This window comes from Tympanuchus pallidicinctus, unplaced genomic scaffold (assembly GCF_026119805.1).
Source record: "Tympanuchus pallidicinctus isolate F22 unplaced genomic scaffold, pur_lepc_1.0 scaffold13, whole genome shotgun sequence".
NCBI classification, from domain to species: Eukaryota; Metazoa; Chordata; class Aves; order Galliformes; family Phasianidae; genus Tympanuchus; species Tympanuchus pallidicinctus.
The window spans coordinates 7,935,798-7,951,624 of NW_026294648.1; the positions used below are offsets into that span (position 1 = coordinate 7,935,798).

General features: G+C 44.6%; 2 protein-coding genes across 2 annotated transcripts; one reads left to right on the forward strand and one right to left on the reverse strand.

Annotated features, from left to right (window-relative positions):
* Window positions 1-1,059: 1,059 nt before the first annotated feature.
* On the reverse strand, window positions 1,060-9,159 carry LOC128076110 (uncharacterized). The gene is made up of 9 exons (XM_052673451.1): window positions 8,878-9,159; window positions 8,032-8,145; window positions 5,848-7,533; window positions 5,180-5,279; window positions 4,386-4,534; window positions 4,103-4,215; window positions 3,827-3,916; window positions 2,932-3,054; window positions 1,060-2,458 (listed from the first exon to the last, which is right to left on the reverse strand). The coding sequence occupies exons 1-9, from the start codon at window positions 8,936-8,938 to the stop codon at window positions 2,264-2,266; spliced, it is 2,631 nt and encodes an 876-aa protein (XP_052529411.1). The 5' UTR covers window positions 8,939-9,159; the 3' UTR covers window positions 1,060-2,263.
* A 2,644-nt stretch (window positions 9,160-11,803) lies between these two features.
* LOC128075874 (glutamine amidotransferase-like class 1 domain-containing protein 3, mitochondrial) lies at window positions 11,804-15,578 on the forward strand. Its single transcript, XM_052673013.1, has 4 exons — window positions 11,804-11,972; window positions 13,231-13,402; window positions 14,141-14,342; window positions 14,935-15,578. The coding sequence occupies exons 1-4, from the start codon at window positions 11,865-11,867 to the stop codon at window positions 15,125-15,127; spliced, it is 675 nt and encodes a 224-aa protein (XP_052528973.1). The 5' UTR covers window positions 11,804-11,864; the 3' UTR covers window positions 15,128-15,578.
* Window positions 15,579-15,827: the final 249 nt, after the last annotated feature.

The following is a 15,827-nucleotide window of genomic DNA, read 5'->3' on the forward strand; positions in this document are numbered from 1 at the left end:
AATGCAGTGACTCCTTCCCACTGAGCGTGATGTGAGAGGAACAGCACCAGAAGGGCACCCTGAGAGCCTCCTCTGAGGAGGGCTGGGCAACACTTTTTGACAGAACCCCATATTCTTAGAGGTGAAACTATTTTACAGACTCTTGTCAACATCTCAGCACAGATTTGATCTATGATTTTTTCAGCAAATTGTGCTGAAAAAGGCCAGAAGTTTATAATGGGAGTATTTGGGGTTTGACACTTGTAACAGTGGCTCTTTCTCTACTTCTTTTTAAAAATGTTCTGCTTCACCTTGAATACTGGGAAAACTCAGGAAATATTGGAAATCATTTTGCCCCTACTTAACAAAATATCCCATTTATGTCTCCTCCTTCATCCCAATTTGCTTTTATCCCAGTTTATTTGGTTCTGGTTTGCTCATACGTAAGAGAGGTGTGGAAGGGTACAGCAAGGACTGAATTAAGTTCAAGTTGCTCCCTGTCTTGCACCTGTCATGTGAAATGGTTCCTGGCGAGTTCTCCCAGCATCCTGCTCCTGGCAGCAACAGTTCCTGTAAGAAACATTCACCAGGGAGAGAGGAAAAGATGGATTGAAGCAAGGCACCTTGTGAAGAATCCAGCTTTCCAAACTGTGGCACACTAAAACATACTATTATATGAAGCATGGGGAAGCAGCACCCACACTTAATTTAAGCCAAGGCTGTTTTACATAGCAAAAGGCTTTGTAATGCTTCTTTCCAGATTCATATTTCTTACTGTGCTTCCTCAGGCTTCAGCGTTTATTATTTTTGTAAAACTTGGTTAAGAAAAGGAGCCAAATTCAGCCTTGTTGTTTATGAATTCATTAGCAATACCCAGCAAGGAAGCTGGCACCGGGGGGTTGATGTTAGTTATTATGCTTTCCTCCCCCCTTGTCTCACATCCTGGAAAGGGATGCAATTTGATCCACTTGTAAGATGATTTGTGCACTGCTGGCAACCCCGAAATGCCACAATCATATTGCTTGCAAAGTTTTTTTCTGGCGCTTGCTGCAGATGATAGCACAGCCCTGTGCGACTTACGACTGTTTATTGAAAATATTTTATTGCATTCTGTAAATCAGTTTTAAGAGACACCAAAGAGATACAGTAAGTAGACCAGTGAAACGATTTCACAAACTCAGTTATCTGACAGTTTCTTTCTCTGCAGGAAGAGAACCAGTTCTGTAAAGAACAAGCTGAGAAGACATGGTTCACAAAAGTTTAGCTACTCTGATTGCACAGCATTTATGCTTAAGTTCCCATAGTGCTCCAAGTGAAATCAATGAGATTGTTCATTGGTTTCAGCTGGAGTTTGATCAGCACCTTGCACCTGAGTCAGGTAAAAGTAATGTCAACAGTTTTCAGAGGCCAAACAAGCCACTAACTGTATGGCCGTGCAGATTTCACCAAGGAAAACTCCTTGAGTTTCTTTGAAATTTGTTACTTCCTCCAGTTCAGGTACCACTCTGTACAAGATGTGCACCCTGAAGGAAATGTACCATGAAGTATGTACAGTTATGCCAAAAGGCAACAGACCAGCTTCTAGCATTTTCAAATGCAGTGCATATGATTCCTTTGAAATTCATACTCTGCAGAAGATAAAATGAGAAGTGAGGGTCTCCCATACTGCTCCAGCACTCCTAAGGCAGTATTGTTGGAGACATCAAAATGACAACTCTACCCTCAGACTGACTGTGAAAGTCCAAAAATGGCACCTCAGACAACAGCACTTGTTTTAGTGTTGGCTTTTGTGACTTCTATTCAGAGAAGATATATCAAAGATAGCCCCAGTTCCCAAGACTACATTTTGCTTCACCTTTTTAAGAAGTTCACTGTATTCACTAAGATAGTAGCTGAATACACCTTCCCTTCTTCCATTTCCAGCCTCATGCAGTGTTTGTTCCTTAACATATAATTATATAATGTTTCAAGTTAATTATTCTCCACCCCAAACCAAAGGCATTAACTTCTAGTGAAAAGAAAAAAGCTCTGATACCCTGGGCTCAGCCAGTCGCTGATGTAACACTTTCCTTTCAGTGAGAGCTGGCAATCTCTGTAAGTGAAAATACTGCTTCTACAAACTGGGTGAATGTGATTGCAAATCAGGGATATTTTAGCAGTATCTATAGAAAGGTGAATAAGTCACCCCTGTAGCTGAGAAATCTCTCCCCTTCCCCAGTTTGGCCTACATGTCATTTTCCAGCAAACACCTCCCTAGTGAGCTCATAACTGCACATAACACAAGTCAGAGGCGAGTGTGGTTCTCACGGCCTCCGTCAGCAGACCGCAGTGCAAATCTCTCTGCTGAGGTGGCCGTGCCCACCCCGTTGTGCACAGCATGGACATGATTCAGATGCTCCTCCTGGCCTTTTGTGGTGCAGCCGTCACTGTTAGGGACCGCTGAGTGTTTCTTCTGCACCTGCTCCAGTATCTGCAGCACCTGGATTTAACAAACACAGCCATGTGTGTTACTAGTTAGGGGGAAAGTACTAATTGCTTCTCCTGCTGTTTACATAAACTCTTTTCTTTTTTAAAACTACCCGTCTGGGCCCATTCTTGGAATTGCATTAAGCATTTCTATCTACTCAAAGGTCTCTGGGACAGGTGTGAATGCAGAGTCTGCCCCACTGAGATCAGAGATATTGGACCTCAGAGCCCTTTCTCTGAGGAATCAGTCTTGTGTCGCACGTTCCTCACGAATTTGCCCAGCGCAGAGAAGTGCAATGATGGCTGCAGGATCAGGACACAGGCAACATGGAGATCTTTCATTCTGCACTGTGATAACTCCTCATGCTATCACAGATTTTTTCATCTTTTTATAGAACAGGAAATTTCCAGTCTGATGCTTATGTCACGGAAATGGGCAAAGCAGAGAAAGAAAGGGAGAATAAATAAGATCAAGATTAATTTTACCTGAGACTTGGGAATTATACCAACTCTGAAGAATCCTATGTTTCCACTGTCAATTTTGGTGCAGTCCACAACAGTAGAGGCAATATTCTCTGGAGAAGGACCATCGCAAAGAACTGCATCCACCTGAAGAGCAGCAAATTTCCACACCAAGTTCAGCACATGGGCAGTGAGATGGCAGTTTCCCCTTCTCAACAGAAGGCAGCTGTCAAGAGCAGCTCAGCTCCTTCCTACACCACAGTATTGCCACTAACTACCTGTTGAATTTGGAATAAACTCAGAAAAAGCAAAGAGAGTTCTATGGGATGTGAATCAGTAGTAGAAGCAAAACAGGTTTGCATCAGCTGAGGAGCTTTGAAGGATTCCCATTTGAAAAGCAAAGGTATAGAAGAAGAGTTTTTTGAGGAGTTAGTGGTGAGAGATTTACATAAGCTGCCAAGAATACATTGTCCTAAGGATTTAGGATCTCAGGATATGTTAAAGCTCCAGTGCCTGTTTCAGATAAGCTTCAGGTTTAGATGGGAATCCCCAGTGCTCTGATAACTCAGTGGCAGCTAGAGCCCTGCCACAATTAAGCATCGGTCTTTCTGCTGCTTGTACAAAGTGAAGCATTTTTTTGTTGCTCGTATCATCCTTTGTTTGAAGACAAACTAATTCATGTTGCCAAGCCATAACTATACCATATAAAACAGAAGCGTTTTGGATTCCCACCAAGTTTTTCATTTTACGTTGTTCTCTCACTCCGTCACCAACACAAGGAGTGTCAATGACATATTTAATTAGATGTTCTCCCATATTCTTGATATCATCTATTGACTTGCCTACTGGGAACAGAGTAATTGTGTTCTTCCATCCTTTTGGGACCTGCTGGACTGAAAAGACACAAAGCCACAATTACCTTATCTCCTAGCTTGGCATACACTTGGTTGTGGTGTGTTGTGTCTGCCTCTCCTGTTGGATTAGCTGATGTGACCACAATGGGGCCAACCTGGTGACAAAAAAAAGACAAACGGTAACAAGAGCTCTCAGCAAGTTCTGTGGTACACAACAGGTTGTTACCCCAGCAGCTACTGCACAGGTAAAGACACTGAGTTACAGGTTGTAGCTGCTGTCATTCCACAACTTCAAACAAACCTGTGCTTACAACAAAAGTGTTCAAGGTGCGACCACTCACCAAGTCAATGAGGTGCGTGGTGACTGAGCAGTCAGGGATGCGGATGGCAACGCTCTGAGGGGTACCAACGTATTTAGCAGAGTCCTTCATTCCCAGGAAGTCCACCCATTTACCTGCATAAGGAAGAGTCACACAGCACTTACTGATGTGCATCAGACCAAACACAGTAATCTTTCTAGAGATACTGCCGTGGAACACATGGCATTGCAGGGAAACATGACTTAAAGTTGGAATTTCAAACCCAAAGCTGTCCAGAGAGTTTGGAAGTAGCAGATTTCCTCACCTCTGGGAATCACCAAGCTAATAGGAGATGGCCAGGCAGCATCCATGAAGTCCCAGAGGAGGGGGCTGAACAAATGTTTTGCAGGTTCTAATTGCTTCAGGCTAGAAATCCAGAGTGACATGGGGCGCTCCTGAGCCTGGCGCTTGGAGCTGGAAAGGAGGCAAGGAAAATGAGTTTAGAAGTAAGCCAGAATTTAATTTCAATCTGAAAAAGAAATGGCGTTGGACAGGTCTGGAGTTAGATGTAGTACTGCAGGCCAAAAGTCTGTAATGGAAGTAGGACCGTTTCAACAGACAGTCTGAGAGGAAGGGACTTGAATGTCTGCTCCCAGTTACAAATTCCAAATGAAGGCTTTAGCTTCCTGTGTAGTGACAGGTACAAGACCCAGTTTCCCAAGTTCTGAGGGGTCTCAGCTGCTTACAGTAGAGCTAGAGGCATTTGTTAAACACAAGAGGGATTTCAGTTGTGACAATATTTATCTAGAGATATGTATAATAAACCCCTGCTCTATTTTGACATTTCTTGATCGTTAAATTTCCTTGTGATACCCAAGCTACCTGGCTCCATCACCTGCCGGGAGCCATCAATATACTGTAGGACAATTCTGCTCAGCTCTCTCCTTTTTCATTTGGATCTTCTCCCCTGGGCTTGCAACATTATTGTCTTGGTAAAATTAAGGTACATGTCTCATTGCTCTGAATGGCTGCTGTAGGCAGAACTCAGTAGAAGATGTATCTCTGACAGGCTTCCTTAGCCTGGGAAGCCTACACCAGGGCAACGAGGCAAATACTCACCGGTGAGCTTTCTCCACAGCATCAGGCCGATTACAGGCTGCTACAAGCACATACACAGTGTCAGTGGGGATGCCGCAGGTCCCTCCATTCTTCAGGATATCTGTTGGCATGTGAACAGGGCAGAATCCCTTGAGTGACTAGAAGTGAGGGTCTGTAATTCACGGGAGAGCTGTCACAGACAAAACAGCCAATTCAGTGCTCTCATCTCCTTTTTCCAACTGGCAAAGTATTTCCTCTGACAGTGCATTTTCTAGCATTCACCCAAGAAGAGATCTGGCATTTAGGGGAATTCTGGGACATATTCATCTGGGCTAGAAGTCATTCAGCCCTGTGGAGAAAGCAAGCACCATGCACTCTCTGTAGAAAGCTGTCAGTGGGAGCCCTAGCCTTGGAGGATACACTTTTCAGACTGCATGTGCTGACAGTGACATGATAGAGGAGAGACAGCAGTGAGTTCACTGCTAAACCCAAGTCCTACCAAGGAATTGATCCTATTTTCCCCCATAGTGATTTTAGTTTCTAAAACTTGGCCCACTTGGTCAAAATACAATCAGATTATCATGGTTTCCACTTCTAGATTGAAAAAACGTCCTTTTAATACCGTTCTGCTACAAAATCTCCCAGAATTACCCCTCCACCCTGCATAATCCCCTATATATTTCCCTTACCTGCAATTCTCTTGACTGAGGAAGCTTTCCTGGCAGGCAGGTGAAGGCACTTGGTCATTCCTCCCCCCACACCACTAAGCTGCACAAGGGGCCTACCCATTGGAAAGCAGGAACCCTCAAAGGTGCTGTTGAAAAGGGCAGATAGGAAGCAGTAAAAGCTGACCAGACCAAAGATGAGAGTGGCAGCAATGTCATAGCCAGCTGGAAGAACACTGATGGCATCCAACAAGAAGCTGACAGCAATGAGCAAGAAAGTGAGGGAGTAAAAGAACCAGCTGATGCTTAAGAAGAGCGTGCAGAAGACAATGAAGCTATTGAAGAGCACGAAAGCAATAATCCCTACTGCTGTGTGGAAGCTTCTGCTAGTGCCATAGAGGCCCCCGTATCTTGTCAAGCCCCAGATGATCCACATGACAGCATAAAGAATGAAGGCACTGCTCTCCAGGGTTTTACCCCGGGCAAAGGCCACTGAGCCACTTAGAAGCTTAAGGATCCCACCAGCTACCACTACCCATGGAATTACAACAGTAGCAAGTGGATCTTGTGGGTCCCCAGTCACTGTAATTGAAAACGAAGCGAGGACACTACATGCATAGCCAAGTACTTCAGCATCTGCATACTTGGAATACCCTAGGTAGGGTGTGTGAAGGTTTGCCCCTTCACGAAGCTTCAGAAAACTGCTGCTAGCAAGCAGGGCCTTCACAACACCCTCCCCTGTTGGGATTTTGGCACCTGCTTTCACATTGTACAGGTGAATCAGAGTCATCAAGGCTGAGGCCACAAAGATGGCCACATCCATTCCTTGGGGTCCGCCTTCGAAAAATCCCTTGGGACAACAAGCTAATGCAATGCAGTAGGCCACGTAAAACAGCAAATACAGGCCATCCGCCAGGCTCTTAAGAGTGAGAAAAAGAGCCAAGACTGCAAAAAGAATTGAAAAAACCACAAGGAATGGGATAGGAAAAGTTGGCTCCTCTGTTTGCCAGATTGGGTATAGAAGGCAATAGCCCCCAGCAAATTTCAGGATGGAAGTGAAACCAAAGAATGTAGCCATTAGGACATCCATTGCACGGTATGATAAAATGCAGACTCCAATCTGGTAGATCCCGGCAGCCCACAGCCAGGGCACTTGACCAATAAATAGTTTGCTAGTGACACCCAGGAGTCTACAGCCGAAGACACTGGCAGACAGCATGTTCAGGATAAGACCAGTGACTGCAAAATTATTCATGCTGACACTGGTGGACTGGATCTGCTCACGGGCCTTATTTTTGGCAAGATCTGTGCCAGGAATGGCTATTTTCTCTTTGGAGAGGAAATAAAGAATCCTTCCCAGAGCAAAGTAACCACCAGCTAAGCAGACAATCATATAGTTGCAAGCCACAGCAGAGGAACCAAAAGCTGTGTTATAATGCATGGCAACTTCATGAGCACTGGCAAGTGAGACAGCAGAAGCAATCACAGCTAGAATGACCTCTCTGTTAAGGAAGCCCACCACTGCAATAATGAGTAGTGCCAAAATAAACGTGACCAGGCCAGGCACCAAGGCATTGCGGAAGTCACCAGTGTCGTTCAAAACTCCTTGCCCTCGCAGGACGAAGACCACTCCATAGCCACACCAGAACACTGAGATGGTCAGGAAAAGAGACGAGAATAGAGTGGCATTTCTTAGTCTTCTCCAAATTCCTATGAAACAAATGGCAGTGGAGACAGAAATGTGATTTCGACACAGTAGGTTATGGAAAGTAGCACTTAGGACAAGCAGCTGTGCTACAGGCACATTGTGTGTTGGAACCATGATCACTACATGAGCATGGAGCTGCATGATGGTCAGCAGAGCTACTGAGAGCTTGGGTTGGTCTGCACAAAAGGAACAACACGCCATTTCAACCCACAGATGCCTGGACAAGTCCCAGTGAGCTTGGAAACAGTTTTTAGAGAGCTCATATATTCACTCTTTTAAAATTGTCATGATCACAATAAAGCATTTGTTCAAAACTAACATTTATCTCTTTGGTTGCTTAGATAGGAAAAAAGTGGTGTGTTGATATATTCCTCAACCTGGAGACGTCAGTGGTCTGGCAAGGCTGCCACAGTTTGTACTAACACGTTGGCAAAGCAGACCAAATACATGTAAAGCTATAGAAGGGGAGGCCTACAAGCTGGCTGCCTTCTGGGTCTTACCTGCATATGCCAAAAGAGATGATAAAATCAACAGAAGAATCCCTAGAGCTGTGCTGGGGATCACAGGGGCTGCTCTGAGTGAACTGTAGAAATGTACTGCCAGCAAGAGTGATCCTGTGTGTGACAAAGGAGGTGGAAAAAGAGAAAGAGCTTGTAAACTTTGCCCCCCCAAAAAAAAACACCAGAAGAGAGATGGAGTGACAGGAGCAAAGAACAGAGAAAAAATAACAGTAAAAGATCTGTAAGTAATAAAATCAACAGGGAGTGTTGTAACTTGGTTTGTGTCCAAGGTCTCACGACTTTCTGGGTGCCCACTTTTGAGAAACTTGAACCTAATTGTATTTGAGGTGCTCCCTCATTGCTGGAAAAAAATAAAAACCAGCTCTCCGATTCCAACAACACACAGACACGCTCTGAAGATGATCACATAAGCCTCGTGACTACAGAAAACTCGCCTAAAAATGGAAAGGAGCAGCACTCAGAAAGATGAAATGCGAAGGACAAAAGAAAGGGAGTGGACACAGAAAACAGAGCAGCAGGAGAGACAGAGAAGAGAGGAAAGTGCATTAAAAAAAAAAAATCACTTATGAAAATGACTATCAAAAAGCTTTGATTTGCTTCCCACCTAGGTTGAAAGAAGTACAAAAATTCAGGCCAGCATTTTAAAGCCAAGACAAATATGCTGTTGGCTGCTGAACCAGGCAGAGGGATCTCCCGTCTCTAAAAATTTTACCCAAGCGGAGAAGATTTTGAGTAAACAGACTTTTTAACCCCTTCAAAAAGGGGGTTGTCCATGAAAGCTAGTCCCAACCCCATCCTCCCGTGCCAAGAAGACTCGATCCCTACCTGCGGAAATGCCCAAGAGCCCTATGGAGTAATGCAGTGACTCAGCTTTTCTGACTGCCATCGCAGAGTTCGCTGAAGACCCAGATGCGGGCTGAAATGCTGCCTCTCTTTCTTCCCTAGCTCTTTATAACCAAACCAACTCCACTGGCCTGTGTTCCTCCCTGCTCTCCACCCCTTTTCCCTACAAACATCTTCTATTAGTGTTTCTTTCTGCATGCGGGAGGAAATGCAAACGAGTTTCTTGCTGCAATAAATTTCAGTCTGAGTCAGAATGGACTGCTGGTAGCTCCCTCCAGGGGCCTGTTAATTTTACTGTTGATTAACCCTTGTTAAAAAAGACACTTGAAAAATAACACTTAGGTTTATTACTATTACTGCCTTTTTGCTATTGCCAGTGAGGAAATTACACTGGTTAAAATCAAGGGTTTTTAAAGACTCCATCTTGCTGGAGCAAACAAGTATTTTGTAAGCCCAGGAGATCCCCGGGGACCAATTATTTGTCCCAACACCTGCCACGGTCCTTCTGTTTGCCCCCATCACAGCTATGAATGCCTGGCACCAATGTTCTGTGCTGGGCAAGCCCAGGGCATGTTCAGTGCCATTCCCATAAAGGTAACTTTTGTCCATGTGCCACTCCACATCCATCTCATCCAGCCTCTCTGCACATACTCCCAGGGAACTCCTCCTAATTCCTCAGGGGCTTTCATGAGTGAGTTGTCAGTGCAGTCTGGAGACCAACAGTGCGAGGATAAAATCTGGAAGTGTCTTACTGGCTTTCCAGGAGAACTGTGCATGCAGCAAAGTGATACCAGTCATTGCCATGATCACTGCTGTATCCCAAAGGTGACATCAAGGACCTATTCACAGCTTCCTCCTGCTTGCTATGAGAATATGTGAGAATATGTGATCAGGGTGATGCAGGAGGCCATGGAAAGCAGTGGTCAGTGGCCCATGGTCATAATGGGATCGTGTTGGTTACACATCAACTGGGAATCCAGAACAATCCCAGGCTGGCAGGATCCACAGATAATGCCAAAGGATGCTGCTCCTGCTCGCTGAGCCGCATGGACTGGGACAGCATGCTTCCACTGAGAAGTTGGGTCCTTATACAGGCCCCCAAGCATTTGTGGTTTCTTCAGTGCTTTGGAGGATACACTTGGAGAATAGCTACAGTGCAGAAGAGCTCCTTCACACTTATCTTCACTAGAATATTAATGCAGATTTAAGCAAGGTATCGATGTGTGCAGACACTCTCATTTAGAATGGAAAAACTTAGCCGAAAAGCATTAATTATCAAGAATACATCTGTAAAGATCTGTAGATCTTTAAGTTTAATTTGCCTATTGAGATACACCCTGTCACACAAGGAAGCAAGCTCTAGAACAAGCTTATGTTGTTCAGTTACACGTAGACAATTATTTCAGTAAGGGGAAACAATGCCATCAGTTTTCAATATGCAGAGCTACATGATGTGGTTTACAGCAAGTCCAAAGTTCACTTCAGTCATTAGCCATGATCTATCTTACAATCACAGAATGGCTTGGGTTGGAAGGGTCCTCAAAGATCATATAGTTCCAACTTCCCTGCTATGGACAGGGTTGCCAAACTCCAGATTAAGCACTAGATTCAGCCAGCCTGGCCTTGAATAATCCTTCTTCTATCATTAATTGATTGCTCTCCTATCAGTACAAGTAGGAAGAAACTGTCTTTTCAAGTTGCAGCATGATTCAGCTGTTTTCGTTTTCCTGTAAGAGGAAATAATACAGTTCTAAATTATGCTTACAATAACTTAGATATGAAACCAAACAGAAGAGAAAAGGCTTTGGGAATTTCCCCCACTTATCTCACATTTTAATTTTTTCATGGATAATAAAAGCTGTTTTTCTACCCATCAAACAGGTGCTTTATTCCCGTTTGTATAGTCAAGTATAGAGTGCCTGACATCACTGTTTTTAAGATGCATGCAGTAAATGAAGTCACATGTATCAGAAAAGAACATCTTTCTTATGCCTGTATGACTAAGGAACTTGCCAAGCAACTATTTCACTAAAAAGAAAACACACTTCACATCTCTTCTGAGAGAGAGACAAGGGCATTTTCTTACAAATAAGCCTAGAAAAATGTTCTTTAGTCAAACTGCACAAATTTTGTTGTTCACTGAAAAATGGCAAGATAAGCTTAAGAGGTTATTTCAACACTGAAAAGCTAAATCAGAAATGCTCATTATCTTTTCAGGTATAAGCATATCAAGGACAAGAGAGAACAGGTCTCCACATGAGCCAGGAAGCATCCCCGCCGCATGCTGTGAACCTTGCAACCATGTAGTTCTGTATTGGTCAGGGTTCTGTCAGTTCCTACTACCATTTTCCTTGCAAATGTTGTTGTTACCCCCTTGGACAGATGGTGCTGTTGATGGGGAATTGTGTTATTCATTCCTAACTCGGGACCTGAAGGGCAGGAAACAACTGCAAAACTGCTCTTCAGAGAGGGTGAGGACACTTAAGGTCAGAAAAGGATAGCTTGGTGTTAAAAGGAGAGAAGGTGCTGGTGCAGTGTAGGGTCTTCAGAATGGGGCACATAGAGGAACTGCACTGGCTGGAATACTTGCTGTGGGCTAGCTCCCTGTGATACCATCTTATGCACAAAGATTTTACTGCTTTAGTCTGAACTAGAATGGAAAACTGACATCTCAAAAGGAAAAACAGCTGCTCTGTTGAACAGCTCACGTCAGTTGGGGATGCTCTGGAGACAACGTGCTGGTAAGAATGTCTGCATGGGAGCAGTCAGTTGAGGAAACAAATAATATTTACACGCCCTGCCTGTGGCGCTGGAAATAAAACCATCTTGCCAGTAAGAAATTCAGCCCAACCCTTCTGGCCCCACCTGCTCCTGGGGGAGGGATCAAGCTATAAAAGGCTCCAGGCAGTTCACAGAGATGCACAGCAATTTGGGGCTCTCCGGGGAATCCTCCTGCTCTTTCTGTGACCATGGGAAAGAGAGTGGCTGTTGTGCTGTCTGGCTGTGGGGTGTATGATGGCAGTGAGATCCACGAGTCTTCAGCTGTGTTGGTGCATCTCAGCAGGGAGGGGGCACAGGTAAGAGGCTCCTGCCCCATTTCTGTCTCCTTTTGCCCAGGCTCTGCTTTTCACTTTGTCTCTCTTGCACAAAGCACTGCTCTTAGCAGCTCTGCATCTTGCTAGACCAATCAAGTTTCTCCCTTTTGCTGGGGCCGTTGCAAAGCATTAAGTGAGAGGAGTCAAAGCAGACAGCAGTGTCAGGGCTGCTACAGCAAACATGAAGAATGCTTTGCTCTCTGCTTTGCGCTCACAGCTGTGCTCTACGAGAGGACTGGCTGTGTGCTTTGTGCTCAGCAACTCTGTGTGCTACTCAAACTCTGAAGCCAACTTTCTTAAGTGAACCTCTCTGTTTCTGGCTTACAGTTCCTCTCTTCTGCTTCGGTACTTCTGTTTCAAAGACTACCAATGACTTTGGCTGTTTGAAACTCATCCTTTCAAAACACTGAAGATTGAAACAGGAAATAGATGAATCCTTGTGAGTTGAACTGGAGAAAGGGCAAAAAAGGGTGATCCTGCAGCAACTGCTGTTACACCACTTGTCACAACAGCTGCTCTTTGAGAGAGGAAGAGTAGAGAGAGGAGCCCTGTGCAATTCCTTTCAGCTCCGAGCCACCCACAGATCTGGGTTGGAGCTGGTTTCTTGGAAATCGGAACTGCTCCACTAAACATGAAGGCACAGCACTGCAGGGCCTGCCCACCCAATTCCAAAGCCTTCAGACTGTGTTCGCAGTGTAGGTTAAAGCTGAGACCTGTCTAAACTGTCTCTCCGCTGCCTGTGGTCTCGCCTCTTTTCCTTCGCTCCTGCAGCTGCTGCAGTTCTTCTGCCTTACCTTAAACTGTCGAGCTTAAAGCATCGCCCTGAGCTTATCCCTTGATTGGCAGGGACCTCTAGTGGAGAAAACTCAGAGACTGCATGGGATAACTGGCTTTATGAGCACAAACGGCGCCCACCACAGCAAAAGTGATTGCTTGGGACATGAATGGAAAACTCTAGGAAATGAGCTTTGTGCATGGCTCTTGGAAGAACTTGTTTTCTTGGGAAGGAAAGGAATGGCTGCTCCTTCTCCACCATTTCAGCTCCCAAAATGTAACACTACATATAACAATAACCTTCCTGAGCCCACTATTGCATACAGGTGAGCCTGAGGCTCATTGCAACCACCAACAAAGGTCTTTCCTAACAAAGCAACTCAAGTGTTTTAATTTGCTACCTATGGTATTGAACATGTTTAGAATACGTGCCTGAGGGATAACAGACCTTTTCTTCCCTTCTCAGGCAGAGGTTTTTGCTCCTAATGTTGACCAGATGCATGTGGTAGACCACGTGAAAGGACAGCCAACTCAGGAGAAGCGCAATGTACTGGTTGAAAGTGCCAGAATAGCCAGAGGCAACATCAAGGATCTAACTAAGCTGGATGTCAAGGGGCTGGATGCCTTAATCATACCAGGTAGGTTGGTATGTGGGGTCTGCATGCCCATGGTCTTGGAACAGCTTAGATATATGTAAGCCTTGAAAAATATGGGCTGAGAGAGATTGGGCAAAGCCACTGGGGGAGAAGATAATTTGGGACTGGAATGATGGACATCCTCCATCTGTGCTTGCATAAACTTATATTACAAGAGCACATGGCAGAAATTTGTCCCAAGCAGAGAGAGCAGATAACCACCAGTTGACTTACCCTCTGTACCATCTACTTAGCTTCTTTCTACTGGATGTAAGACTACCCCCTCCCTCACCAACATGCCTGCCTTCTTATCAAGAGAAGCAAAAGCTGGGACACAGAGAGGGTGACTCAGAAGTGAAAAGTGCAATCTCTTCTGAAATCAGTCTTCAGTGAAAGTATTTCACTGGGGTTGGATGAGACCTGGAACAAGGATTAAAAGACAAGTGAAAGCTTGTCAGTGTGCTGAAAGAGAAGAGCTCATAAGTGGAACAGGGTAACCAGCAGTGCACTGATACCTCTCCAGTTTTCTTTAGAAACAGAGGTGGTGCTTTAGAATCTTATCTTATGGTGGTCAGGAGCTGAGAATATTCAGGGGCTTGCAAAGGTTCTGCTTTCTTTCATCAATATTGCCTAAAGGCTTCTATCCACCAAATCCATTTTAACATTCTAACAAACCATACCTGACAGAAGTCCTGCCCCAGGGCACTAATATTCCTGTCTAACCTGTTTCCCTTTTCTCAGGTGGCTTTGGAGTGGCTAAAAACCTGAGTACTTGGGCCACCCAAGGAAAGAACTGCACAGTCTCCAAAGAAGTGGAGGATGTCCTGAAGGCTTTCCATGCTGCCAAAAAGCCCATTGGTCTGTGCTGCATTTCCCCAGTGCTGGCAGCCAAAATCTTCCCAGGCTGTGAGCTGACTGTCGGTCATGACACAGAGTGTGAGAAGTAAGTAACCTTGGGATGCTAATACATAACTGTACCATGAAAGTCACAGAATCAGCAATCTCTCCCCAGTGTATCTAGTACTGTGCATCGTGCACCTTTCAGTCCCAGAGCAGGAAAGATGGGGAAGATGCTGGACTAGAAGTTAAGCAGATCCTGGCTAGGAACAAGATGGCTGCATAACACATAAAAGGCAGGGATTAAGACTGACATTATCCATCCATGAAAGCTGTGACTGAATTCTCCCAGTGGCAGGAAAGAAACTGATGGCTCTTATTAACGGTATAGAAAGCTGGTGAAGAAACCAAACCCCAAAATAAGTCTAGAGTGCATAGAATTAAGCAGCAGAACAACTATGCTGGAACATCAAGGTTTTATGTCAGCTTTACTTCAGCACTGTAATCTGGAGATTTTCCTGATGCTACAGCCTTAGGAAAATTCTTTTGACAGGGAAAGATTTAGAACCTATAAAGCAGGCTTTTTATAGGGACCATCCATCTCTCTGTAACGGCGGAGAAGATGCTGTTGTGAGGTGCAAACATTTTTTTATTGTAGGCTTTTCTCAGATCCTCTACATTGGTCTTTTTTCTTACAGATGGCCTTATGCAAAGACTGCTGAGACTGTGAAGGAACTTGGCTGCAAGCACATAAACAAACACGTCACTGAAGTTCACGTGGATGTGAAGAACAAGCTGGTGACCACCAGTGCCTTCATGTGCAATGCCCCCATTCATGAGATCTATGATGGCATTGGAAAAATGGTCAAAGAAGTGATCAGGCTTGCCTAAATGCCACAAAGCCAAATGTCAACAGGCAAACTGCTACTCAGAGTTCTTCCCCACACTGCAACACCAGTGGCTGCTGGGGTGAGAGAACTGGAGCAATGTAAGATTGGCATATTTTATCGTGGACGTACCATTTACTGTACTGACCCCAAATCAGCAGCAGTTCTGTGATTCTGTAATGAGTGTCAGTGCACCATAAGCTGGCACACAGATGCCAGATGCCCACAGATTGCCACCATTATCTGTGGTTCTGAGTAGCTGGGCAGTTGCCTGGGTCTTTTCAGTTATGATTTGGCTGACCTGACAAGCACATCGTGTGTGAATGGGAATTGTTCAGAAATTTGTTATAAATCTATCTCTCCCTACTTTTCACCATATCACAGAATAGATGAATTAGTGGCAAAAGGAAGGAGCACAATTTTGGTACTGAATAAAACAGGCATATTTTACAAAGGCTGAATGCTGCTTTTATTTTTGTCTTTTACTCTGCATTAGGATATGTTTTTAGTGCTGGGGGCTGGACAGTAAATGGGTAAAATAGCACAGAAGGAAGTCACCAGTAACAACCCCCCCTAGTTTTCCTAGGTTTTCTCAGAACTCAGACGTGGTAAAAGCAGAAGCAAACCAACATTAGCAGGAAGGTTTAACAAGAAGTTGTTAAATTCTTCTCTTGTATTAACGCGAGACCAGTTACAATAGCATG